The sequence below is a fragment of the Pocillopora damicornis genome, chromosome 12, assembly GCF_964200805.1.
Source record: "Pocillopora damicornis chromosome 12, jaPocDami1.2, whole genome shotgun sequence".
Lineage (NCBI taxonomy): Eukaryota > Metazoa > Cnidaria > Anthozoa > Scleractinia > Pocilloporidae > Pocillopora > Pocillopora damicornis.
In genome coordinates this window covers 9,236,220-9,263,577 of record NC_142681.1, presented here as the reverse complement: position 1 = coordinate 9,263,577, position 27,358 = coordinate 9,236,220, and the positions used below count along the sequence as shown (strand labels likewise).

At 36.6% G+C, this 27,358-nt stretch overlaps 2 protein-coding genes across 5 annotated transcripts; both read left to right on the top strand.

The window, feature by feature from the left end:
• Positions 1-562: 562 nt before the first annotated feature.
• On the top strand, positions 563-22,614 carry LOC113675145 (RNA-binding protein Musashi homolog 1). Of its 3 annotated transcripts, XM_027191683.2 has the most exons (16): positions 563-727; positions 872-912; positions 1,106-1,187; positions 1,345-1,429; positions 1,804-1,845; positions 6,420-6,512; positions 7,456-7,504; positions 9,771-9,853; positions 10,453-10,546; positions 11,021-11,104; positions 11,660-11,761; positions 12,828-13,004; positions 13,909-14,108; positions 14,846-14,868; positions 17,729-17,756; positions 18,019-22,614. In XM_027191683.2, the coding sequence occupies exons 1-14, from the start codon at positions 666-668 to the stop codon at positions 14,849-14,851; spliced, it is 1,200 nt and encodes a 399-aa protein (XP_027047484.2). In that variant the 5' UTR covers positions 563-665; the 3' UTR covers positions 14,852-14,868; positions 17,729-17,756; positions 18,019-22,614. The 3 variants fall into 3 exon arrangements, with proteins under 3 accessions (XP_027047484.2, XP_027047483.2, XP_089045235.1); XM_027191682.2 differs by lacking the exon at positions 14,846-14,868; XM_089189109.1 differs by lacking the exons at positions 14,846-14,868; positions 17,729-17,756; positions 18,019-22,614 and having other exon boundaries at positions 13,909-14,352.
• A 1,245-nt stretch (positions 22,615-23,859) lies between these two features.
• Positions 23,860-27,242, top strand: LOC113675164 (mediator of RNA polymerase II transcription subunit 15-like). 2 transcript variants are annotated; one of them, XM_089189107.1, is made up of 4 exons: positions 23,860-23,956; positions 24,290-24,383; positions 25,507-25,558; positions 26,190-27,242. In XM_089189107.1, exons 1-4 carry the CDS (start codon positions 23,898-23,900, stop codon positions 26,231-26,233), a joined length of 249 nt encoding a protein of 82 aa, XP_089045233.1. In that variant the 5' UTR covers positions 23,860-23,897; the 3' UTR covers positions 26,234-27,242. The 2 variants fall into 2 exon arrangements, with proteins under 2 accessions (XP_089045233.1, XP_089045234.1); XM_089189108.1 differs by having other exon boundaries at positions 23,888-23,956; positions 26,171-26,335.
• Positions 27,243-27,358: the final 116 nt, after the last annotated feature.

The following is a 27,358-nucleotide window of genomic DNA, read 5'->3' as shown; positions in this document are numbered from 1 at the left end:
TTCGCTAGACTACACGGAAATTGTCGACTTTCCCTAAGGGTTCGCTAAGTATTTTTTTTGTGTTTACATGTCCATTGTAAACAAAATTGCTTATTCTACCCTCTTCATGAAAGTTTTAAACTTAAGATCCGACCTGTAAAACAGAGTTTGAATATTAGGTAACTCAGACGTCGCCAAGCTTTGGCAATTCTTTCTTGGCTGCGATCGTGTTCCTGTCATCAGATGCAAACGGTAGTTTATTTTTATACGCGCTGCGATTGTCTCACCGAACCTTAAAATTAGAAAGACTCACAATGTCCTTAGTCTACAGAGGTAATTTATTCGTCTTTAGATCCAAATCAGCTGTCAAATTGATTGGCAGTTTCTCAAGGGTCTCGTCACTTTGATCCAATGAAAGGGAAGAAGAATGGATAGGCTTGGAGAAGGACAAAAGGAAAGGCGGGCCACATTCGAACATGTGTCACATCACTCACGGCTTCTAACAGCGTTGCGAGGGAGACTTTCGTGGACCAATCACAGAAGCCCACAGTTCACAATCAATCAACAGCATAGGTGCCAGTTCCAAATGGCGCCAAATTACCACCCATCACGAACCAATCCGAATATAATATCCACGTGTCGGCATTCGTTAGTCTATCTCTTGTTTAGTTGTAGTTGTAGGAAAAATGGAGGCGGATAGTCCACAGACCTCTGGTGCCTCCAAAGTCGACCTCCCGAACGATCCTGGGTAAGTTGCTCGCTTCCGCCAGCCGAATTTCTGCCAGCCGGCTTCGTGTTTTATTAGCACGAAATGATGGTGTGACTTAGCTGGTAGCAAATTTTGTTGTAAGCATAAATTTCTTATGTCGTCCGTTCTTCTCCTCTCCAACAGGAAGATGTTCGTCGGAGGCCTGAGTTGGGAAACAACGGCAGGTTGGGAATTTTGTTGATCCTTGTATAAGTTTGGATATTGTTGCAGTCGTAAATCGTTTTCTTCCGCAATAAAAGGGCCGTGGAGTTGGTTTTCCTACGCCGACAAAATGAGCTGAGATGAGTCACGTTTGGAACAATCGGTTGTGGTTAAGTTCACGGTTCCGTAACGGTCCGTTTTTGTCGTCTGTTTCAGAGGGTCTGCAGGAATACTTTAGCAAGTTTGGAGATCTAAAGGAGTGCTTAGTGATGAGGGATCCTAACACAAAACAATCGAGGTAAAAGCCAGAGGCTGGTGTAGGAAACATCGACCTTGCTTCCACCTTAGACACCGTTGCGCGATGAGCTTTGTATTGTAAATGGCATGTCTGAAGAATATGCAATATGCAACATAATGATGGTGGCTTAAATTCTGTTTTTGTATCCATATTCCAGGGGGTTTGGGTTTGTTACTTTTGAGGATCCAACTGCTGTAGATGCGGTGTTGAAAGCATGCCCACACGAACTTGACCACAAGAAGGTTTGTACGGAAAATTTTGTGATTATTTTTTTGCGCGCGCCATAGAGATGGATTCGTTCAAGACTAATTTTCACGCTCCATCTGCAAACGTCTGGCGTGTCCGTATTTTAATACGATCAAGGTACCTAAAGCTTGAAATAAACTCTTTCAATGAATTAAACTTCCAACGCTTACTTGCAAAGCCTTTATTTTCAATTTGCCGTATTTTAGCCGAAAAGGGGGTGCATTTTCGCTTTAAGTGATGTTCGTGCCTGGGGAAATTAAATTCACACGACGAAGCCATTGTAATGTTAAGATGTACTCTGAGCTTCAACTTTAGCGAGCTTAACCACATCTACGCTAACACCTTGTACATATGTTTAACGCTAATGCAGATCGATCCGAAAGTCGCTGTGCCCAAAAGACCTCAACCGAAGGTAAGACTTGTTACTGTTAAGTGCGTTAAATTTAGCGTGGAAGGGTGTTTAAATATCGTGTGATGCATATAGCTCGATCAAAAGATCAGGACTTCGAATTGTTTGCTTGACAACAGCATGGCAGTGGCTTTCCATTTATACTTGTGAATTTTTTTTATCAAACTGTCCTTCTAAGAATTGTAATTCCTCATGGTTTCATGCTGTTAAGCTAGTATTTTGAGCGTAATTTGCAAAGCGTTAGTCTTTTCAAGGCCGCCCTAAACGGAAATATAACGTTCGGAAGCCAGCTTGTAAACGAGAAGGGCAGTTTCATTGGTCGCCAAACGCTTTAGTTCCGTGTTAAGATGCGAATCTGTTTCTCCAGTTTTGTATCAGGATAACGGATCGGACCCCATCTTAAGTGAAAATGCCATTCTAAATTGTTTGTATCGTCAGTACGCCCACTCCAAAATAAATTGAGCGAGTGAGTGCAAGGGCCCGAAGAAGCCGCTCACCTCCTACGGCGGGCAGAGCGGTCGAGAGCCGAGTTTATATTCTAACAAACACGCGATATTTTGGGGGTTTTCCCGAGCCATTACTTTGCCGCAGCGACTCGTTGTGTGTTACAGACTATATCTTTTTTCTAGTTTGTTTTCTGTAAAATTGAATAATTACAGACTCAAAGTCCATTTCAATAAAGACAACAAAGGAAGCTACTAGTAGAGCAGTGATTCGGTTTGCGTACCGTGTTTTGCCACCCTTTCCAAGTAGATCAGTTGAGCGACACTTCAGGTGAATAGTGCAGGTTCAGTCGCACATGTTTTATTGCGTTTAACAGAGTAGTTTAGCATGTCAACTTGGAGAGGACCGGTTTTACAATTTATCCGATGTTAAACAAACATATTTTCGTGAGAGTGCGGCTACCCGAGACTTTGTTATTCGCCAGTGTTTGTGTCGGGTTCAACGCAAGTCAGACTTAGGTGCGGAGCCACAAAAGGAGCTTATAAATTATTGCTTGCTACATACACGCTTGAGCTGCCATGTCTTCAGCACCTTGAACGCAGGTACAAGATGGTAATTCTAAAGAAAATACTTCCCCGACAAGCGTTGCCACCCGAACGTCCATGAATCGATGTCGTCGGCTATTTATTCTTTTCAGACAAAAAAAAATGCGAAATTGTCTCAAATAGTTGTTTTGTTTTACGTTACGGACGCAGTGCAATTCAGGTTTCATTTTAATATCGTAAGTTTAAATAATATTGCTCTCGCATCCGCTCATTAGTCATTTTGTGACTCCCAGAACGGTGGTGTCACACAAGCCTAGTAAATCGACGCGCATCCTTGACGACAACACTACCACCAATTTATCTCAATTTCTTCTGAAGAATACCTTCTTCAAGACACAAATTTGGCCATTGAATGCTTTTCTCGTGTCTCTGAAAGTCCTTCACACCTATTTGATGCGAAAGTAAATACATTTAAATTATTGCTTCCTGAGAGACCTATTTAAAACTTCCTGCTTGTCAAAGATACAATGTAGGCATCGAGTAAAGTTCGATTTGGGAAGCGGATAAACGTTCTCTTGTATGTTGTGTGACTTGATAAAATCCATTAACAAGTGGATCCCTGCCTATCTTCCCCCCAAAATGCTTTTTATCGGTGTGTTAAGCAAGTTGTGTGATGAATATTCAAAGTAGTGTTATGGAGGTGCATGGTTTAATCCCAACTCTTAATTGCTCAAGTTTTTATGAGCTCTTCTTGAAATACCGTTTCACATGACAATTTTTGGATCATTTGATTTCCATAAATACAGCGTTTTTCCTTTCTTGCTCTTATCATAATTAGCGAACCTTAAATAAACAGATGATGCAATATGTATTGAACCATCTTTAACTGCTCTGTGCAGACCACTGTTCTACACCAATTGTCCAGTTCTTTAACTCTGCTTTTCACCTAAATAAATGATTTGTGAATAGCTGCTAAAACAAACTGAGTCAGAGGAAAGTGTTTCACCTTAAGGAGACACAAGATTGTAATTTGAGTTTTATTCCACCAAAGCTTATTCAGCAATAAGCTTGCTCAGACTGTAAGTGGTTCCCTTTTAATAGCCAAACAAAGGCATAACAGTAAAATACAACAGTATAAAGTAGCATAGCACCAATTTTGTGGATTTGATAAGTACAAGTGCATTTGGCTTGCCTGCTGTGGAGCATAGCCTTGAGCTAATTTATATGCAGATACAAGAGAACAGATCATCTCTATAAAAAGCTAGATGCATATCACATTGTTTCAACATCTTGAATTTCAATAATTCTCTGAAATCACACCACTGTCTGATTAACATTGTGTACAGTAAACACCAAACACAAGGAAAGTATAGGATTGCACTATCTTTGTGAAATTTATTTTCTATGAGTCATATAATATGCTACTTTTGATACCACTCCTTTTTTCATTTCAGATTATTTAATATTCACAATGATGTCATTATTATATATGTACCTTGTTTTTCTATTTGAATTCTATTCCAAAGAAAAACAAGCCTCATCTAGCTGAACTTTGACCCTCGGGTAGAAGGAATTTATAACAACCTATTGTTGCGTTGAAATATTAGCTAAGCTATTTATTTCAAAAGCAAGATTTGCTAATGACAATGAGCAAATCAGTTATGTACTGAATGGGGATATATGCTGTTGATGTCTGGAGAACATTTCTAAGCTAGAAAGTAAAATAAGTGTATTTTCTCTTTTTGAAATGTTTTCTTCCTTTGATGAGCTCTCTAGTAGACTTATTACTATTTTCACTACAAACCTGCTTTACAAACAGGAAACGATTGATAAGATATGACCTGGTTTTGAATTGGCCTTTCAGTAACACTAATAGTCTAACAAACAATATCATGGAAAAATCAACTTCTGTGCACATGCTCACAAAATTTCTCTTCTTCCTCAGTTCCCTTTTCCACACATTGTCATTGTTTCACAAAAAAAATGTAAAGCCATTTGTCTCATTAGAAAACAAAGTGATATTCAAGAAGTAATGAAGAGAGCCAGTGTTGAAACCTCTACACTATCTAGATCATGTATTTTGGTTAGTGAAGTCTAGCATTTATTGATAAAATCAATAAGCATATTGTTTGATAGTCCAGCTGTATATCACCCTGACTGTGGATAGTTCATAATCAGAAAATAGCCAGCACATAATTGACCAATGAACAGCTGATACTTGACAGCAAGCTGACCAGTATCTCTAGCCAGTAGACATCTCAACTAAGACATTGGTGCCCATTGGTCCACTGTCAGTTGACTACCTGACATATTGATTATAACTGAATGTTATATCAACCAATATGCTGACCAGGCTGTGTTCAACTTTTTCCAACACAGCTTTAATTACAATTGTCCCATTTTTATTGATGGGTAACAAATACAAAATTTTTAGTTTGCAAAGCAAAAATCTATCACCACCAAATACTAATTTTCAGACACCAATTTCTGACTTATGAATCTAAGATTGTCAACATATTACTAGCCTAACATATCATCAAGTCTCTGTAGTTCAGGTAGAGCATTGAAGCGCGAAATCCAAAGGTTTGTAGAGTATAGATTCCACATGAGAACTCATAACTTTTTCTTTGGTTCATACTTGTGTCAAGATGAAAAAAAAAAAAATTAATTTGTGCATTTTTTTTAACTTGTTAACCCACTAGGGGGGGGGGGGGAGAAACAGATTTAAGTGGCTTGAGAACTACTCCCACTCTGGCTGGCAGTAGCTTTGTATGTACAAGCAAAGCTGAATTATTTCAGAAAATAACCTAAATAACTATTCGGGGGCAATTTTTAAGTTATCAAATGATGAACTTTACATAAAAATGCAAGAAATCATACCTTCGATTAAGCCTTTTTCAGCACATGTCACATACTCCATGTTATTTGTTCAGTTTTTCATTTTATGGGAGAGAACCAGCCACAAGAATTCAATTCAAAATAAACTTCTGTGACACAGTTGCTGGTAGTAACAACTTGTCTGACTGCATGCTCCAACCTTTCCAAGACTGAAAAATGTAATTTGTGGTAAATATGGTCAGTCAGTTAGAGTGATCTGAAAAGGATGCTGATGTGTATGAGTCACATTAAACTAAAAGATACAGTTACCATGCAGTTGCAAGTTTAAAGTTAATTAACTAATACTTAGGTAAACACAGCAAGTACAGCAAGCACAGCAAATGATAACTAGAACTAGCATTGAGGCAAAAGCTGGAGAGGGGAGGTTATCATAATTAATTTTGTAAGCAAAATAACGAATAAAGGAAGTCATAGCAAAGTTATGAAAAAGGGTCTTTGGTGATTTGAATCCAATATTTGAGGGCAAAAGTACATATTTTTTCCTTACTATCTGCATGACCTATGAGTTGACAGGTGATCTGTGACTGCCACCACATAATGTTGTTGAAAGCAGGACTTTCAATGAAAAGTTTAACAAAATACTGCTACATAACACTACTTCTCTAGTCACTAAAATGTGTTACTAGTCTATTTAGTAAGTTGTTGCCACATCTTGCCTAGAGCAGTTATTATGATATTTCTGATTTTCAGCTGGTAACAAAAACAAAGAAGATATTTGTAGGTGGTGTGTCTGCTTCTACCACTGAAGAAGACTTGACTAATTTTTTTAAACAATATGGAGAGGTGAGTTGCATATCAATCTCTAGTTTACCATGAAGCACTTACTTTTAATTTTGTTTCAAATCAATTTACATTGTAATGGGAACCATAGTTGAAAAAAGATTTTAGAAAAATTCTCAAGATTTTGAGAATTTTTCAACACCTTTTTTCTTATTAAAACAACGAATTTGATAACTTCCTTCAATTTCTTGTACAATGGCACCATAACAATTGCCAGGTCTACTGAAGAAAAATGTGTTTGATATTCTTTGTGATGTGAACATTACTATTTTCTGTTATCCTCTACAATTGTCTGTCCTTGGTGACACTTTGGGGAAAATTGTATGAGAATAAGTATCTTTGACTTGGGATTCTGCAATCATATATGACTTGTGATATTAACAGGCTTTAGAGAAAATAGTAGTTTTGTATTGTGTATGTACATTTTGTCTGGTCTTGGAAAACTTAAAGAAAGCAGCCAAACACACAAGGAGTTAGAAGAAAACAATTTGGGATAAAATGCTAAAAAGGTTAAAGTAATTGAAAAAACTCACATTGCACAACAACACAATTTGGGCTCATATGTTTATCCCTAAAATTATTGTGCACCCTTGATAAACCAATGGTATTTCCATCACATCTTAGTTTCCTAGATGGCTGCTTTTTATTTGCCTTTCTTTTGGTTTCCCTTTTCATGCTTATTAATAGCATGAACATATTTTTCAGTAGTAGACAGGGACTTGAACAAAGCATGAGAGCGACAACAAAGGGACACAATATTGTCCATGGCCATATCTTCTCATATGTTTGGCAAGTGCGACAACAAAGGGACACAATATTGTCTATGGCCATATCTTCTCATATGTTTGGCTTATGTAGAGTGTTAACTAACCTATAAGACACAAAAATCTCAACACTCTGTGGCAAAATTATTAGTAACTTACAGTTATCTCCTTTTAATCTCTAGGTAGCAGAATCCAAGCTTATGTTTGATAAAGTCACACACAGACATAGAGGTAACTTCAATCAATCTTTATTGTCAGAAAATCTAAAAAAGGAAATTCCAGTGAAATATGCCCTCTTTTATGACCATTAGTGTGTACATTTACTATTAATTAATACCATTATCAACACCACACAAAGAAGTGAGCAGGATTTGCAAGTTATCAAAAAGATCTGCATTTCACAATATCTGTTTCAAATCAAACCAATACAAAAGTAAGGGAAATGAAACTGGTTGCTATAAATAACAGGTTGGAAATACTAGCTACTTTTATTACCTTTAGATTTTCTTTTCCATCCTGGAGGGTGCAGTTTATTTAAAAGTCAATATAAGACAACATTAGAAACTATTTATTGTTTTCCAAATATGCTCTAATCCATCCAGTCTATCCAAATATTTGAATATGCCCACATCACTCTAATATTTCCAAGTAAAAAAAAGTTTAGGTCAGGAAATTTCTGAAAATGGTCACTCTAACTTATACCAATTTTTAAGTACAATTTCCTCACAGCAGAATTGTGGGAAAAAAAACAAACACTCTTAATTAATCACACAAGAGCATACTGTCCAAATTTTCTCCCTTGCATCAACCATAAAATAAACCTGTGCTTGCCAGACCCATGGTTCACAAAGCCTGGTTAAAATCAGACCAATCCAAAAATAACAGATTGTGAAGTTGCCTGCTTAAAATAACTTCAAGAATACTGATTTCTTCAAGTCAAGTTCAGACTTCCTTCTTTTTTCTTCTTGCGCCAAGCAATCCATTTTAAAGTAAAGAATAATAACATTAGGAATAATTACTGTTTTCTTCATAGCATCTAATCCGTCGAATCAGTCCAAATATTTGACCGCACCACTCTTCTCTGACTTTCCCAAGGTCAAATTTGTAGTAAGGAAATATTTAAAAAATGTAATTTGTGATTTTGTGATCATTTATTCTTTCCATAGTCAAACCTGGTCTCAATTGTTTAGAAACTTCTTCCTCACAGCAGAAGGAAATTAGCACACACCCTGAATGAGGCACACCTCAGCATACAACTCATATTATTCCTCTCACATCTAACATTTAACTAACCTGCATTCACCAGATGCCTTTATTAAGCACATGTCCACTCCAAAATTAGGATCAAGCTTTAGTTACATGAAAAATGCACTATACAGACAGCTTAGTGAAAGATTTGAGTACTGCGGTTTCATCTGGTTACAGTTTAAGATTTCATTTTGTTGTTTTTTAAACATTCCATCTGGTAATTTATTTTGTTGGTCAAAAATGGCCAGACTCAGAAGGATAATAAACACTCTTTCTGATGAAGGGTCGATGCTCGAAATGTCTGCTTTTAAACTCTTTATGGTGGCCAATTTACATCAACTTAGTTGATAATACAAAATTACCCTGTTATACTTCCCCACCAACACAGTACCACAGTTTCTTTAGAAGCCTACCCCCTTTTAGTAATTAATAACTACATTTAAACCCTGACTATGCAGACTTGTGGGGAATAGTCTGAAAAGTCAGCATAATCCAGAGTCAGGATAGTCAAAATATGAAAATTAATGAGCCACAAAGTAAAACTTGATACATCTTACCTAATTAATATTACCTAAGTATTAAAGTACATTCTTCATTGCCAAATTATGCCAAGGCATCCACAAAAACTTTTAAAAACGTTTTACTACCTAAAATACTACCGTAAATTAGTGTGTTCCAAGCTGCTACAGTGCATGTGCCAATTTTATCATTCTTTAAAGCTGCATTAATGGCATAGCATCCACATTATCTCAGAGCATCATTCTGCTTTGTTTGATGGATAAAAGTTGTTATGAATCTCAAATGTGACAAATTAATATTCATGAAAAAATGAGATCAGAGAAGTGAGTTTGAATAATCAAAAATTTGTATAATCCAAGTTGGGTTCTGTAATGAGACAGTAGACCAAATATTAATCACATACCCTACAAAATATGGACACTGGATAACAATTTGTGGTTCTAAAAATGTCCACAGGAGAATGTCCATGTGTAACCTCCCCCCACTGCTCCAGCCTTTCTTGTTTAAGAAGAGCAAAATTGCCTTCCACCAAATCCCTGAGTTCCCAAACAATTTTCAACTTCATTCAAACTGAAAAATTTGTTTATAAGATAGTTATCAGTCCATCATTAGTTGGCTTTTGTCTATATCATACAGCTAAGATTTAAACCCTAAATTTGAGAGTAAAGCTTTTGCAGTTCTTTTCATGTTCACATTGCAATGAGAATGTTTTCTTATTGACATTTTTAAGGATTTGGTTTTGTAACATTTGAAACTGAAGATGCAGCTGAGAGTGCTTGTGAGGAACAGTTCCACCTGATCAATGACAAGAAGGTATTCTAAGCTGCTAATACATGTATTTGCTGATAGATAGTTACCCATAAATTGTACACTCTCAAAATGATCCCTCTAGATAGACATTTCCATAAACATTTGCTTGACAAACTGGTGAGCTTTTTTTTTCTCCAGTCTGATTACATTTCAGGAGGTACAACTACATATCACTACCGCAGTGACATACAGTAAGCAAATATCCCACAGTAATAAATATGGGCAGGAGTTATCAAGTGGCAAATATTCTTTGTGTTCAAATCTCCTATGAATATATAAACCACAGACAAAACCTCTCACAATATTTTTCCTTTAAGAATGGGTTGTTAATGGGTTGCTCAGCTTCCTCTCAATGCATTGTTTTGTTTGGTTTTTCTGCTTTTTGCTGTTTTTTGTGGAAACAGATTGTCCCTGCAGTAAAGTTTCTATGTCTTCAAACAACCGGCATGTTTCTTAAGTTTTATCCCCTTATTGGTGATGCCAATTTTCATCATTTACTAGTGATGAATAAAAACTGCAGCAAGTGAGTATGATACAATGGAGATGATAATCTGTATTCCAGTCCTTTATAATTAATCCACATGGTGCACTTCATTTTGCAGACTGAAGTTAAGAAAGCACAACCTCGAGAAGTGATGCAAAGTTTGCAAGGTGGGCGTGGTAGGGCTGGTAGGGCCTTGGCTGGACGAGGGTTCTGTAAGTACAGAACTTCTTTGTTATTTGGCCACATAACTAACATTTCATGCAATCTCCTGGCAACTGTAAATGTATGATCATGTGGTAGAGTTACGGTCACACGTGACAGAGTTACAGTCTCACTGCTGCACCACAGTAAGGTTTACCAGCACAGTTGTTGACATTCATGGCATTAAAATTTGTTATGTCCACCTATACTTCACATGAGTTTTTGTAATACCCCAGAAATTTCTTTTTATGTCACCTCTGAATCATGCATTATGGTCACAAGAACAAAGGAAATGATCACCAACTGAAGAAGCTCTTTATTGTTAACCAGATTTTCTGTGTTAGCACCTTGGGAAATGTATAGACAAAAATATGGAGAATATGCATATTAATGTTGGGGCATAGAGGGTCAACAAATCAGCTTGAGAGTTCTCATCACTCAAACTACACTCAAAAGTTCTAACACTACTTCCACTTTGCTCTTAGTGTATCCTTTCCCTCCTGGGTTTCGAGGCTTTCCTCCATCAGGGTTTGGCCCTGGTTTTGGTAACTTTGGTGGCCCATTTCAAGGTAAAAAAAATTTTAAATTAGCTATGACCTAAGTTCAAGCCAAAGAGATTTAGGGATGGAATGAAACTTCAGCAAGGAACCAAAATAAAATTCTAGACGACTTTGGCATGTTGTTCCAATCACCAGGAAGTACTATTAGTTGATGAGGAAAAAAGATCCACAAGTATGCCAGAAGGAAGCCTCTCACACACAGAGGGGTTAGAAGTTGAACAGTGGATTATATTTAACTTCCGCCTCTCGTGTTATGTACTTTGTAATTCACCCTTAGTCAGTCCATAAACTTCACCTCCTACACTGTTACATATGTTTTCTATTCAAGACATATGGAAACTAGGCAATTGTTTCCCTGCTTAAATACTGTGTTAAGAAACTTATCCAAATGTTGTCACAATTGCACCAACTAGGAAATCAGTCAAAGATTGGAAATGGTCAAAATAAGACTGATGGACGATCATGTACAGTCATGGTTACTTTTCTACAGCTACACAATATGCTGTGAAACTATTCATTTGCTATGGTTCCATCTGAATTTCTTCCCCTTTTGATTGCACGTAGGCGGGTACAGTCCTGCTGCAGCATTTGCAGCATTTGCAGCACAGAACAGGCCAGTACGAGGCAAAGGACGTGGTTACTTGGGAAACTATCCGGGAATGCTTGGTAAGAGAAGCTAACTACACTGTGATCTCTATTATTTTGGGAAAGGCAAGATCAAGTTATGCCCAAATACATACTATATCAAGCACACAAGAGATGAGAATAAAAACAATTTAGTGATTATTAGTTGATCCAATACAGAATTCTCCAATCCAACATCATAAGAATAATATGGCAAACAGCAAGAATTATTAAGCAGGGTCGGCCAGGGTTTTGGGGTATTCGGTATTCAGGGGCGTTTTAAATCGGGTATACGGTATATTGCAGCTTAAATATGGGTATTCAGTATATCACTTTCTTTGAATTTCAGGTATAAAGTATTCAAAGCTTCGATTATTTTTGGGTATATTTGGAGGAATTTGGGGTATTTTGTCGATTTTTTTTCGGGTATATTGGTATTCCACTACCCCCCCTGGCCGACCCTGATTAAGGGTTCACAATGCTGACATCCAGAGAATTATTTCAAAACAAAGGACAAGCTTGCACATTGTGCATTCATGTAGAATATGATGGCTTTCTTTGTTTAGAAAAACCTGAATCAGTGTATCAACTAACGTTTTGAAACAAAGAAGTGACACAAGTGAAGCAGTCACTGTGGCTTTCTGAAAGTCTTTGAAATCATGATTACCAGTATTTCTTCTTAACTCTTTGCATCTCTGCGAGATCCATCAATCTGCACAGTTACTTTTACCACAACTTTTATTATTGTGACATGTTTGAAGTCCAAAATCAGGTTATTGAAAGATATGACCCCTTTCATTTGATGGAAAATTACACCCTTTGCAATCTGGATTATATTTTTCTTCATACATACATACAATTTAAAGCCTAAGAAAAAAATGTGCAAAATATATTATGAGGGTCAAATTATCTTGAAACATGGTTTAAAGTTGCCTCATATTCCACAAGGGGTGTGCTTTGACCACTTAGACTTGAGCTTCCATCTCATCACTTATTTTTGGTTTTGTGTTTCAAATAACTTTATGCCTGGCATGTGTATCCCTTTACTAAAGCTGTGGCAAGTTTTTGCTGCTCTTCTTAAATACTGGTAATTATGAAACTTTTTTAGGTTTTACTGGCTATCCTTCTGGCTTCATGAATCCCCCTGACCAACGACGAACAGCAGGAGGTCAGTATTATGCAGACTATGCCACCATAAGTAATCAGGGAGGCCGTTCAGGACCAAACAGACCACCTGACATCCCACAAGTTAACCCAGCCATGCCGGAATATACTGACTATCAGGGTACGGTAATATGTCTGCTTTTGTCATGCATACCAGTCGTTTCCCAGTGTGTTTAAATTCTTTCCATGGTATACCCCTGTGTCAAAATTTTTGAAATTGGCCAGCAATTGAATAAGGAAAAGGGGAGAGGGGCAGCAGTCAATGGGAGAGAGGAAAACAAGGGTTGTTCTACTCTGTAAAGGTAAACACACCAAAGAGGGAAGGTTTTGGTTGAGGCATCTCATTTTTTCTGTCTGTGGTGAGCTGTAAAGAGAGGTACCATCTTACCCTGCCCATCATGTCCCTCAATTTTCTTGCTTGCTTTCTTTCCTCTCATCCTTATCCTTGCATTTCTATCAAGGGAGAAAGATTGATGCAGGGGTGGGAGTGCTTGTCTCCCTCTCCTTAGGCCTGGGTTTAATTCCATGACTTGAAATTACATTTAGCTAAGTTTGCTGTTTTTTTCATCCTGGCTTTAAAAGTTTTAACTGGGGTTAAAGCAACTTATTTCAAATCACTCACTTTATGAATCACACCTGAAATTACACCTGCTTTAGCCAAGGTAGAGGTTGTCAAACATTTGACCATTGGCTTTGTTGCATCGTATACATCACTTACATTCGACAAAGTATGTTTGATATCTGCACAATGGGGAACTTGTGGCTTTTTCCCTTGTCCTGAAAAGGATAGGACATCAAATGATTAACGCAAAACATAAATTAAGCACATGAATAACTAACATACATCCATCAGTATAATCTTCACTTATTTGTAGAAATTTGTTATTGCTTTATCCTTTTAGAACCATAAACAACAGATTTCCCCCAGCTAAAATTGGCAATTAATTATTCAAATGCACAATCTTTTTGGTGAACATTAAAGTCCTACAAATTCACAGCATTAAGTTTGTGATGAATTTTTACAGGCATGAATTACCATCATACCCAACAATTTGGTCCACCACCACCTTCTCCAGTATCCAGGGCATTTGCCACAGCTGCAACCAGTCCAGGACCTGTTCAGGATCTCGGCAGCTACATCAACTCTGCTGCAAATACTTCAGCAGATGGTTTGGGGTACACAGCCACCAGTCCTCAGCCTACAGGCTTTGGTCATGCCATGGCGGTAAGTCACCTGAAAACAATGATAATGATTTTATTTCCCTTACTGACAGGTTCATTTATGGTTAAGCTACAGAGTTTATTTCATTATGTTTCAAATGAATTTGGTAGAATTTCTAGAACAGTTTAACATCAACAATGTAAATACACATTACAACTCTAGAAAAGTTAGTGTAAACTTAGCTGTACTCAGTGGTAACTAATTGGACAGTTTGTATCATATCATAATTAAACAAACTTTGAACAGTTCAAAATGTTATTTCCTCGGATAAGCACCAACACACCAATAAGTGCCCTTCCCCTTGGGCATAATGTCAAACAAGCCCCCCCCCCCCTCCCTCCCCTCACTTTCTAAATAGTAGGGATATAGGGAAAACCCATTTCTATTGCCACTTCAGTTACAACTTTTTAACCTTCAACAGCAACTGAATCAGTACAGGTGAATAGTTTTATAATAAAAAGGCACATTTTAAAATTACCTTAAAAGCTAAATGTCTTCTCACCTCCTTAAACTAGTAGCCAAGTTTATCACACAAATCTAAAATATCATTATAATTATAGATTGATGTGTTAAATTTAGGGGTAAAACTTACAGAAAATGACCAAATTTAACTTCAAATGATAAAAAAACTACAATAAACAAACTGACAACCAACATGAAAACAAAGAGAACAGAAATTAGTCCCAATCATAAATTATGCAATCAAATTGATTAATTAACATTCCAATTTATTTTGACAGTTCTGAAGGAGGAGAGCATCATTGTAAGTACTTATTAATATCTAAGGATTAAGCCTTGGTATTCAGTTTTTTACACAGATGCTAGGTTTTGGTTGTTAAGTCTTAGAAACTAAGTGCTGCGTTAAATACTTAACCAAAATGTTATGCTATCATCAACTATTTTAGTGAGTGTCCTTTAACAAGTTTAATACCAATTTAAAATGTAAAATGCTAAATTTTGTTCCAATTTCATAACCTATTTCTGTTTTCATTCAGTCCATACAAACACACTTAACAACAAGGCAAATGTAGCAGATTTTTATGGCACTATGTAACAATATCTTGAATTGGTATATACCACACAAGTGAATAGTGCTTTTCATGCAAGCTGAATGGCTAATTTAGAAGTGAATAGCAAGTACTGTTCACCTCTGAGCAGCCAATGAGACAAACTCTTAAAGTCATGAGTTGAATTTCTCTCCATTTTTAACTCGTGAATTGCGCGCATGCGCAAGAGCGAGTTATAGATACGATGTAGGGAATGGCATTCATTCGCTCGCTCGCTCGCTCGCTCGATTGGTCGATTCCTGTAAACTTTTTTTAGATTTTAGGCTTTTGAGTGCATTTTATAGTTTTTGGCGAGCAATAAACAGACGAAATGGCGACCTTTGTTGCTAAGAATAGTGGTGGGGTGAAAAAGAAGCCAATGATAATCTTAAAAGAGTTTTTTTTTTTCGTTTTAGTTTCAACAAGCGGCGCCAGCGACTGGCAGGCATGCAAGGATTCACACTGAAATAACAGAACAACCTTCGTTTTTCATAAAATTGTAATTTACAATCCTTGAACTTGAAAATAATCCGAAGATTCATTGAAAATATCACTTACTGCGAAGCGCTCGGAGTTTACAGATGTTCAAAAGCTTTTTCTGTTATAGCGTGAGATTGAGGACAAAATTGATCATTACATTTCGTCGCGTGTGTTTTTCCTGTGAGAAGCAACAAAAGATGCCGGCGACTGACGAAATAACAAGTTAACACGAAAATCAGATAACACCTAAACAAACAATTTTAGCTACCGATTTTCAGTGAATTTTTAAAGAACAATTTTCTTTTAAGTTTCAAGACAATTTGAAGATTCAACATACAAACTACGTACTAAAATGCGAAAGTTGCACACCACAAAATTGATAAATAGGCCTGAAATGAAATTCTATCTTGTTATTGATCATACGTTGCCTAGCACGTGACCTAAATCTACCCAGGTGGAGATCCAAAATGACGGTGGCAGGCTTGGCTTAGTTATATCACTCAAAACTCGTTCCCGTTTGTCTCATTTGATAAAGAGGGAATCGTTGATGTTTTCATTAAGACAGTATTGCCTTGATTTTCTAATATTTACAACGAAAGACAGTAAATTTCACTTTTCACCCACATTTACTTCCAACCTTTTCTTTTGAACCAGAAACAAAAATGATAGACGTTTAAAACACATGACATCATCCACCTTGTCAAATGTAATAGCATGATCATTTCAATTGTAATGCCTTCTTATCCCAACGTTACTTTGTTTCTTTGCTACATTAGCGAACACTGAACTACTGCTCGTACTCTAGATATGACAATCAACCACAAAATTCCCTAAACCAGATAACATTAAACATAATCTAAAAAATCATGTGCCAATTCACGAGTTTGCTCACAGAGCACTTTGATTCGGTATATTGAAAGAAATAAACGAATGTTTTGGTATCTGTCTGGTATATACCGTATTTCTTCACCTATAAGCCGAGTGATTTTCAGTAGTTGACACAAAAGTTTGGGATATTTCTCACTAGAAACAGGGTTCGGCTTGATAATAGCCGAGGGTTTGGGATTCAAAAGCAATTACAAGTAGCTTCTGCGACAACTTTTATCTTGAAAGCCATTGTATATGAAGAGCGGCGTGCTTTTGGCATGATGAGAAAAATAACAGCAACGAAAGAGATACTCGATTGAAACGTTTGTTAGGTTACAGTAACTGAGAGTACTGTTGTGTTTCTGAAGTCGCTTAGTAGTATTTATATCTTCATTGATTCGCCTTTTTCTTTTCTGTTTATTTTAATTCATTAGCTTTTGTGTTCAGTGAGCCATTTCCCATTGTTTCCATGAGGTTCGCTCACTCAAATGGTTGGTTACAGTCTAGAATTTCGCTCTAGGCTTATAGTCGATGGTTTTGCTTTCTTTTTCGGACAGCACAGTCTGTTGGAAGGTCTGTAACTTTTAGGGTGAAGAAATACGGTACTAAAACAATTATTCACCTCAATGTCGGTGAAAGTGGTGAATACGTACCATCTTTGATGAATAATTGTCAAATATCGTTTTCTTTCCTTAGTCACCTCCCATATTTGATCAATGGTTTACCTTCGCCATAAAAGTGTCTAAGCAAAAGAATTTAACTTACTGCAGGATAATAGGATTTTTAATTCATAATTTTAAACAGGGATAAGACAACTTTAAGTTAGGGCAATAAATAACGTACGCTGGGAACCTGAATTTAATCAAACATACCATACTTAAACTCGAAAAAGAAAATGAATCATCAGATACCAGAAAAGTAGGGAGAAATAAAGGTTCTCGAAAACAAATCTTCGCCAAAAAACTGACTCTAAACTTAAACTCAGTAAAATCTTTACCTCTCATAACAATGAAAGCTAACCTAGCTGCTCTTCAAGATGTAGCTTGACAGGACCTCACCCTACCTGAAATTTTAAACCCGTCACGAGGGGAATTTAACTATCGTTAATAAGCTTCAAAATGCGCGCGGTAATTCAACTTATACATTTGTAAATACATTCCCGCCGAAGCTGTCATGAATAATTAAAAAACTACATTTTCAAGTTTACCTTACACTTTCCTTTTTTCCTAGATTTCCGTTGGCCACTAAAGAATCATCGGTAAGTACGAATTGATCGCCTGTAGACCCATGCGTTCGCTCTTAAATGTGTGAGATTCTAGAATTCAATGCGAATTCATTATTTATTGACAGAGATCTGGGGCGAGCATTCCTCTTGTCCCAAGTCCAACGCTTACAAAGTTCCTGAATTTTATTTTTGTCGTCAACAATCTTCTTTTTTTTTCTTTCTTTCCTTTCCTTCTCTCTTCTTTCTAATCTTTCTATTCCCCTCTAACTTCTTATTTTTTTCATCTCTTTCAAAGGCATGAGACGCTGATTGACTGAAGAACTTGCCAAGTTGTTTCAGGTCGAATTTTTGCTTTTGATGAATTTCGACTTTGGAGGTACAAAACCATGATACTGTCTCGATTACGAGACAATTAATCTCGATTTTATTATCCACCTAGTCAAAGGTGAAACATTTTTTGATGGTCAAAATGAAATTTAATGACTTCTGTTGTAGAGATATTTCTAGTTTACATATAACTTGATTTACATGACCATTTTAGTAACAAGGCAGGCTAGTCACATCTTTTGTTCATTGGTAGAAGTAGTTAGCAGTTATTTACAATGGCTCAGTGTGTGTAGATTTCTTTGCAGTGGATAGTTACAAAAACTACATATGATTATTCGGTGAAAAAGTCAAACCATCTCTCATTTAAAAGAGTTCAGAGGTTTGGCGACTCGGGGTCACGGTTTCATTCAAAGAAAGTATTTAAGTAGCACGGGTTGATTATCTTTTGTTGTAGTGATTTACTAGAATGAGAGAATTTTCCAGTTGTATGACATTTTGGTGGCGTATTGCGGTCGATTGGAAAACCCACGAGCCAAACAGGAAGTAAGAGGGAGGGGTTGGAAATGAAGATTTGGTTTTCGGGGCGAAGTTAAATCGTTTGAGAATGAAGAATGTTTTTTATCAGAAAGGGATTTAGGTTCATTTTGATTGGACTGCTTCAAAACAACTTACATACTGTTTAGACTCAAATGCGAAAATAAGAAACCAAAATTACAGAGCGCCCCGGTATTTTATTTCGCATCATCACAGCAATATATACTACACCTTCCATCGTGCACCAAGAGTCTGAGACCTAAAGAATTCTTCTTTTTATTTTTTCTTGAAAAGACTCCGTATGTAGAGACGATGTCTAGATTTCCGTTTAGTACTACATTTGTGGGTAAATTCGAAAGAGAAACGATTATATTTAGAGTTAACGTAGAATGTGCGAGTCGACGCAGTGAAGATAGGTAAGCACGGTTCTGCAAAAGTAAGGTATGGAATAGTAAAGGTATATTTGGGTTTCAAGTTAAACTGCAGTGTATAGCGACATAGGACTAGAAAAAAATGAAGGGTTAGCTGTTCTCTCACGCCCCCCAGAGTATTTCATATTCTATGTATGTAAGGGACATCAAATGTCAATCTCGAATTCGTTTTATTTTCTCTTCTTTCGTGATCTGATTTGTGGTATGAAAACTATTTACTTTTTGGTTTGTCAGTTTCAAAAACTGGCCTTTTGTAAGGAGTAGATGAAGGCAAACGAGAGGTTTTGGTCGAGGTTCGATTCATTTTTCTATTTTTAACTTCTTTGAGGTCGTGAAAGACCTCCTAAGTTTTCCATCTTAAAAAAAAAACAAAGACGCATGAAATTTCCGCACGGTGAAAACTCGTCTGTTGATAGAAGGTGCTCGCTGATTTCCTCTAGAGAGAAAGAGTTTGAAGAGGAATGCTAACGCTCTCCTAGATTTGTTCATTAATTAGTTACGCAGAGTATTGCACTAGAACCGGTTCCCTTGAGCTGATACGTTACTCCAATGGTCGATGTTAAGGCTAGTTTGTTTATATCACTGTTTTGTTTCTCCGTTGTTTGTTCTCTTTTTTCCAACATATAACTCACGCACAGCAGCTTGCCTTCATCTTCTCCTTGTTACTTTGAGAAAACTTAGACATCAGCATTTTGTGGCTGATTTTGTGAGGGAAATTCATTATCAATTGTGACGCCACTTTATAAGTGACGGCTGCAAGACTGAGAAAAAAGTAGTGCACAGATAGTGTTTTAGAAAGTTTCAAACAACGAATGAGTTAAGTTATTTAAGTTTTCTCAAAAGAAAATTAATAATAGATCCAAAGGTTTTATTCGTGAGCATGCACCGCGCACAGCCAAGAATGCGGAACGATATAAAGGTTTTGCCACTCTAATAACTTATGAAATCTTACCCTGCGAGATTGAGGTCCTCTTGTCTTTCCTCTCGCCCACAAGAGGAACCCCTAAACGCATTGCCCCTGCGCGAGTTCGACACAACCATCTCTGGACCAGTCTCGAGCCCAGGGTCATTTCGGTCCCTTGTCAGCGGTATGGTCCATGCCGCTGAGAAGAAGCCGTGATGACCCTTGGCTCGCGAGATTGTTTCGGGACGAGAATGGGATACTTGATACGTCAATGTATCCCACTAACTTATCAGTAAGAGTCGATCGCTGTCTCACAGGGTAACCAAATATCAACGTGCTGTAGATATTTCAAAGTGGCCAAACCAGAGCGTGAAGTCAGCAGATAGTGCACTCGTCAGGTCCTGCTCATTTAAATTATTTGTACAATTTTTCATGTTTATCACAAGGAGATTATTTTCATTATGTTATCATTTACAATTTAAACCTCCCACGTTTATTTTCCAGTCGCATTTACCGGTAACAAAGAAGGATCCACTTGATCTTATCTCGTTGCCAAAAATGTTTTTTCGTACTCTGAACTTCAAGTGATAAAATGACTAGGACTTGGTAGGAATATTAGCTGGAGCCAACCGTTAGATGCCTGGCTGATAAACAATCAATTGATTCACCATTCAAAAGCGAAAATTGAAAGCGTACTCACAAAGAATTCGAGTACCATGTATTTATTCTTATCTTCTATTTTCTTGATAATCTATTATTTCTAAATTATTAACATTTTATTATTTGACAATCCATATACTGTAGTTACAAGGCCATTTGCTTTACAGATATATCTCTTAGTCCACTTTCATCATAAAATTCAGAGGAGCGCGGTTGTCTGTTTTAAAGAGGCAGAGTTCCTCTTTCTTTCACGGTGGAATAAGGGATAATCATTTCAAATCAGAAAATGGCAAATTCGATTGCATCTTAATTTGTCACGCAAATTGTTCTCAAGAAAAATGTATTCACTGGATTCATTCATTTTTATCGCATGAACCATGGAAATTTAAGAAAGAAAACAACTAATACTTAAGAATTAAATCTCATTATCAAATCTATTTCTTTTCTTTATCTCGCTAGAGCGAACCGAAACGAGGAGAAAAAATTCCTCAATGTCAACATTTAAGGGGGTGTGACTTTTTATCCTTAAAGGAGAATGTGCTGTGACTATCAGAACGTTTTGTCATTGCTATAGAACAAGTCCTTGCTGCAAAAATCATGAACCTAGAACCCACTAGTGCGTTTTTCGATGTTTGGCCCGAAAGTTTTCTTTTTTTTTTTTTTTTAATGATGTTAACACTGCAGAACGTGTAAGTGCGTTCTTTTCAATAGTTACCAGAAACCCCGGCTTACCTGAACCTGCATGTCATTGAAACATTTTGAAATGTAGTGGCTAAATCACTGATATGACGGAATTTGTGTGATAATTACTCAAACGACAGCCTCAGTCTCGTAAGGTGTCACGCAATGTTACCCTCCTTATGGGAGCATTGCGTGACTTTTCGATCACAGTATCTCCCCACTGAATTTTATTTGACTAGTTAGATTATAACCAGTATTGCTTGTTAAGAGTACCGATAATAAGTAGAAGATTTTTAAAACGTAATACCATTCAAATGCGTAATTTTATAAAAATTTTATCTTTTACCACATGTTTGTACTTATAGTTTTCCCGCTTAAAACAGTCAACAAAAGAGACTGACCAAAGTTATATCGAGAGAATCTTAGAGATGTCAGAATTGTATTACATCTAAATATAGGAGGACTTATTGGTTAGCACCACTGTTTTACCTTGTTGACTGTCTTACGCTGGAACACAAGTTTGTGATAAGAGATTATTGAACGTATTTTATTCAAAAATGGAGAGTAAGTATATATTTTCAAAGGTTTCTTAAAATCGTTCCAAACTTTGAGAGAAATCTTGATGCAAGTGAGATGTTTTGTATGTGTTGCGATCTTTAATGGGTAGTGGTTTAAATGGTGCCGCGCGTAGAAACAGAAGATCTTCACCTTTGGCGGTGAATTGTACAGGCAATATTGATATCATACACTAGGCAAGATTTTGATGCTATAAAACTGTCATGTTTCACCCCAATTGCTCTTTTATTTTTCTAAAATTATAAGGCACGTTAAAGGTATGAAATTGTGGACGACTTGAGAAAAGTTTGACCAGTTTCTTCGTTACTTACAGAGCAAATGATAGTTTGGTATAGTGGGACGATTTGTTTTATGTTCGTTCATTGAAATCTATATGGGAGGAAAATCAATCTATAGTGTCAATTGCTTGTCCTAGTGTTAAAATTTAAAGTGCCACTGAAATAGTTCATTGCAGCTCTCACCATAAACCATGCTAAGAGCGAATTAGTGTAGAAAAGTATAGGCTATAAGTCCCCAGGGGGAGTCTTACATTAAACTGGCAGAGTCTCGTACGGAGAATTTGTAATATCAAACAAGAGAAAGATCTGAAAGCACCTAAGATTAGTGTCGACTCCTCCTGGGTAATGAGTACGTAGTCCATTTGAAGCGTTGGTTTCATCAGATGAAACTGTTTACTACTAGTTTTAATCTACCTAGTCATGCTGTGTTTAACACTCGGAAATCTAGTCCTTGAAAGATGTATATGGCTGTATTTGAATGAATAAAATTTGTACAGAGAGGTTTGTGTCTCATTTTCTTTCCTTGCATTAGTATATTTTCGGGAGATTAAAGGGAAATTCAATCTCCAATAAACGCTTTTAACATTAAATAATAGCAGTGGTTTACAACTTTTGTTATTCCCCTGTTACGCCAATTTACCATATTAGGGCAACGGATCAAGCAAAAAAAGCCACAGTATTGCTATATCAGTAGCTGCGGGAAGTAAAAATCGGGTCTTAGATTTGGAGTCTGCCCAAGACAATTAGTCACAACCGAATTTTCTTAAGTTGATGAAGTGAACCATATTTTCTAAGGTATGGGGCTTCACTCGCGTTTTTTTGCTGGATGATGCTCCGCTATACAATCGTCAAGCCCTAAACTTAAGGAAAAATAGACAGTTAAAGACTGCATGTGGCTATTGGTAAAGCACAATTTTATGGCATTGAAAAGAACTAGAGATTCTATAATGAGGCTAGAAGGTAGTGTTTCATAGTGTTTGTCTCAAATGCAAAATATAAAACCTGCCGCATCCCACACATATTCATGAGTACCCTGTTCCACAAGGGAGAAAAAATTCAAGAATATATTTTATCATATAAAGTACGGCGCTATACAAGGACTCCAGCCCTGACAAAAGCCTTGACAACACACCTGAAAAAGTATCTTATTTTTTCTCAATCCTAGGTCGTTTGTCGTAATTTTTTTCGGATTATGGCTGTTAAAACACTGAAAAATCCGTATCGCTTACAGACAATGACGTTCAAACTTTCCTAGAAGGGGAAGAAAATCAAAATACGGAACGCACGTTCATGTATTATTCTCTAGGTCTAATTGACTTTCAACCAATAATTAAATGGTAACAAATAATTACATTAACAATATAACAATGATAACAATAGTAATTTGATAATAATTTAAAGGGACTAGCTCAAAAGCCTTATGGCTCCCCAATGTTTACACACCTAATAATGCTTCTTCTAGGAAACTTTTGTTTTTACCATGTTTAGCGTCTTTAGCTGTCTTCCGTAGTGTCACGGCAAGAAACGACAACATAATGTGCTTGTGACAACAACAACAACAACAAAAACAAACTTAAGTGCTTGAACAGGATGAAAATCTTTGTCAAGGGGTGTAATTCTGTAATCTTACGTGTTTGGAAACTTATTTAATGTAAATTGAAAAATGGAATATTGTCACTGGCAAAAAATCTGAATAAACATCATATGAAATAAACGCCCCCTACCCCTCCCTTGGCAGTATTTGCGAGCCTACTCACCGAGCCTACTCTCGGCGCGAACCAATATGGCGTCCACCGAAGATTGGCGTACTCCTGCTTACCGTCAGAAAGTTATTTTACTGATGTAAGTATTTCAGCTTTTCCTTTCTTCAAGTTATAGTATTTAAGGTAAAATTTCCGCACAGCCCCATACTATTATTAAACAAATCTGTTTTCCCTATGGTAATGTATTGTTTTTGTCGTTGTTTTCTCTATCCAAGAACTGAATGCACAATGTACTATGGGGCTGTATTTATGGTTATGGGGCTGTATTTATTCTCTATCCAAGAACTGAATGCACAATGTACTATGGGGCCGTATTTAAGAGCGGTCGTGTTTTTTCTTAGTTCGATAGAGATTGTTCCACTCTTTGTGTTTTATGCGCCTTTCAACTCTTCGCACATACTTCCGCTTGTAGCGAAGAAGCAGTAAAAAGATCTGGGAATCCCAATATGATGATGAGTAACCCCAGCGACATGGAAAATCAATTGTTTCTGAAGGCCGAAACAAAGGTGAGTGTACTTTTTACGCTATTGGATATCTTGGCATGACTCGAGATCTTCGTGTTTGTCATGCGAATAGTCTGATACACAATTTGATCACGTACTAATCGTTATACTGCATGTCTCTACCTAAGTCATCTTGAAGAGTGTTTTTAGTTTGGAAGCCACTGCTATCTATTACATTATCAATTGGAACATCAAAGAAAACCCATCCTTCTTTCAGTTTACCAAATGGACAGTTTGATTTCCTTCCACGCATTTTCAATACGCATTGTACTAAGACGAGTTTTCAGTTTCGTAGCCAAATCAAAGCTGCCAAGAAAAAAGGAAAATTTGCTTTCGTTTTATTTGTCTCATGTTAAACCTCTAGTATCTTTCAGTTGTTCAATTTTTCAACTACAACTGTTCAGAATAAACAGGAGTAGTGAACAGAAGTTACATTTCGTGATCATGAATTTTGTGGTCGAGTGAACAGGATGTTGCAAGATGATTTAAATTTGTTATTTGTGAGTCATTTAAAAAACTTTTGATAACAGTAGTTCTGTAAGGCATGTCATTGGTAGACTTAAGGTAGCTTGGTAAACCTGTGGGTGAAACTGTACATCAGTACAATACCATGCGTTTGAAATGAGAACCTATAAGTTATCTCATATATAGGATGTGTTTGAAATGAGAACCTATAAGTTATCTCATATCTAAGATACTATTGGTGTGTAAATTGTATCATATGGTTATGGAAAATGCAATAAACATTAGCTTATGCATTCAAAAACTAACATTTCATAGAATTTCTGTATCAATCACTTTAAAATATAATTTCAGGAAGATCAATGTACATTTTTGGAATGAAGCATTACATGGTATTGCCTTCAACATGAAAAAAAAAAAATGTCACAACTGTTGTCCCCTTGTTTCTTTCAGTACTTTGTGTCAATATGTGGACTGTGTTCTTGTTGTAGTGGTCTTGAAATTACAGTTTGTTCACCAGCAGCAGTCATCTTGAGTTATTTATTGAAATTCAAGGATGTCAAAAGTAAAACAAAATTATACTCTGAATTTTTTTTTTTTTAAAAATTTCAAATAGCATGATATGTAATCATAACCCTAATTTTACTTAACATTCTTTTCTTAGGTTAATTATCTTTTATATGTTGCTCGTGTTTTGGTTTATATTCGAGACAAACGTAAGTAAACTTGCTTAAAGTAACATACATGTTTACTGGAATATTAGGTTTAAGAAAATCCAAGTGGAAGCTGATCTTGTGAGCACTGACAAGATGAATAAGCATTTTTGCATGCAATTTTGTGGCTTAAACTCTACTGTAGTGCAGGAATATTTGCTTTGGTTTTGTGAAAAAAAGAACAAAGACATGAAAAATACACTCAGACCCATGCAAGGCACCCACCCAAAGGAGTAGAAAAAATGTACAAAATTAAAGATACAAATAAAAGCTAAGAAATAAGAGCAATCCTGTGATATGTACCACAATCAAATCAGGTCCCCATCAACTGCTATCAAAACTGATATCTGAAGGGACTTATACTTATTTTTCAATAATAATTTCCAAGAAGGTGGAGCACATACAGTAACCTTTTGGATCCTAAAAAAATGGCAGTCTCAAGATAATTTTAGGTTTCTTGTAATCTGATAATTTTGTGGCACACAGTCATAATTGTCACTTTTGATGGGAACAGTCAGTGTAAAAGAGACATGTTTTCTTTAAGGAAACAGCAAACACTGGTAACAAGCTAGGGCTCAAACTTGGATTATGTTAATCAAGCTTCCTTGTTAACAGACCACATTATCACCCACAGGAGTTGATATGTCTGTAGAAGACCTGTTGAACAACGGAACATAGATGAAAAGACTCACTTGTACAAACAAATAGAAGGACTAAATAATATTAAAACATTAAAATCATAAATAACATTAAAACTTTCTTCTTGTTTGCCATAAATAATGACATTTTATCGTCTGTCTGGTGGGGTTTCATTTTCCAGTTAAGTTTTAATAATTGTTTGAGAGTTGTAAGCTCTGTGTTTTTGTCAAGCTAGGATTGAAAAGCAACTCAGAAACTCTGACCTGTCGCAAGAGTTGTGTAATGGAAAGCATCTAAATGATGCTTGTGATATGCTTATACCTAGTTATTCCCAGGCTCAGGTATATTAATTTTTTATTTATTTGTTTTATTTTAACTTATGGATTGATCAGGTTAATCAAAAGGATTAGAAACCCAGGATTAACTTTCAAACTGTGCCAAAACTTAACATTCTTGATCATTTTCTGGCCTTTTTGTCTTGGTGGGGGGATCATTGAGTCCAGATGAAAGTTATTACAGGTCAGATGTCTTAATTAAACTATCTTATTGGGAAGTGCCTTAGCCTTGTCCAAAATAAAAAAATTGTATTTAAAAGTGAACCACTCTGCACTCTCCAGCGCACTCGCTGAAGCGGCATTACTCTAAAACAAATTTTCACCACGAGGTAAAATCTTCAGTAATTTGGGATATGCAGTTGTACAGAGAGAGCTTGCAAGAAGGTCTTCCATGAACGGATTTTTTGTTGCCACACTGAAAAGTACTGAAGCCCATTAATATAGTCTTTGATGACATTTGACCTGAATGACTTTAAATCACTTTCTTTGCTGGAGATTTTCGACAGCTACAGCTTACCAGACATTGAAGTACAAGTGTACATGTGTCATGTGTTGCGCTATTTCATGACCCATGATGTAATTAAATTGAAGGGATTTCCAAGTTTACCAGATGTGATGCTGTTTTTCCAGCCTGAGTACAAATTTACGTTTTCTTGTGTCCAAAATTTTCCTTTAAGCATTGTTGGATATTAAATGGAAATTTCAAAACTTTACTAGATAAGTGTTTTTGACTAAATAGTACCCAGTAATAAACAACAAACTATTGCCTCCTTTATTTCTGCTCCCGCTTCCCGCCTCCTGTTCTCCTGCTTCCTGCCCTCTCCTGCCC

What these genes read in the sequence shown, in the direction of transcription:
- LOC113675145 (XM_089189109.1), top strand. Translation starts at nt 666, where the DNA reads ATGGAGGCGGATAGTCCACAGACCTCTGGTGCCTCCAAAGTCGACCTC. An exon ending in GACCTCCCGAACGATCCTGG is followed by an intron (nt 728 to 871) that starts GTAAGTTGCTCG and finishes CCTCTCCAACAG; the next exon opens with GAAGATGTTCGTCGGAGGCC. An exon ending in ACGAACTTGACCACAAGAAG is followed by an intron (nt 1,430 to 1,803) that starts GTTTGTACGGAA and finishes ACGCTAATGCAG; the next exon opens with ATCGATCCGAAAGTCGCTGT.
- LOC113675164 (XM_089189107.1), top strand. Translation starts at nt 23,898, where the DNA reads ATGGCGTCCACCGAAGATTGGCGTACTCCTGCTTACCGTCAGAAAGTT. An exon ending in CAGAAAGTTATTTTACTGAT is followed by an intron (nt 23,957 to 24,289) that starts GTAAGTATTTCA and finishes TTCCGCTTGTAG; the next exon opens with CGAAGAAGCAGTAAAAAGAT. An exon ending in TTCTGAAGGCCGAAACAAAG is followed by an intron (nt 24,384 to 25,506) that starts GTGAGTGTACTT and finishes TTCTTTTCTTAG; the next exon opens with GTTAATTATCTTTTATATGT.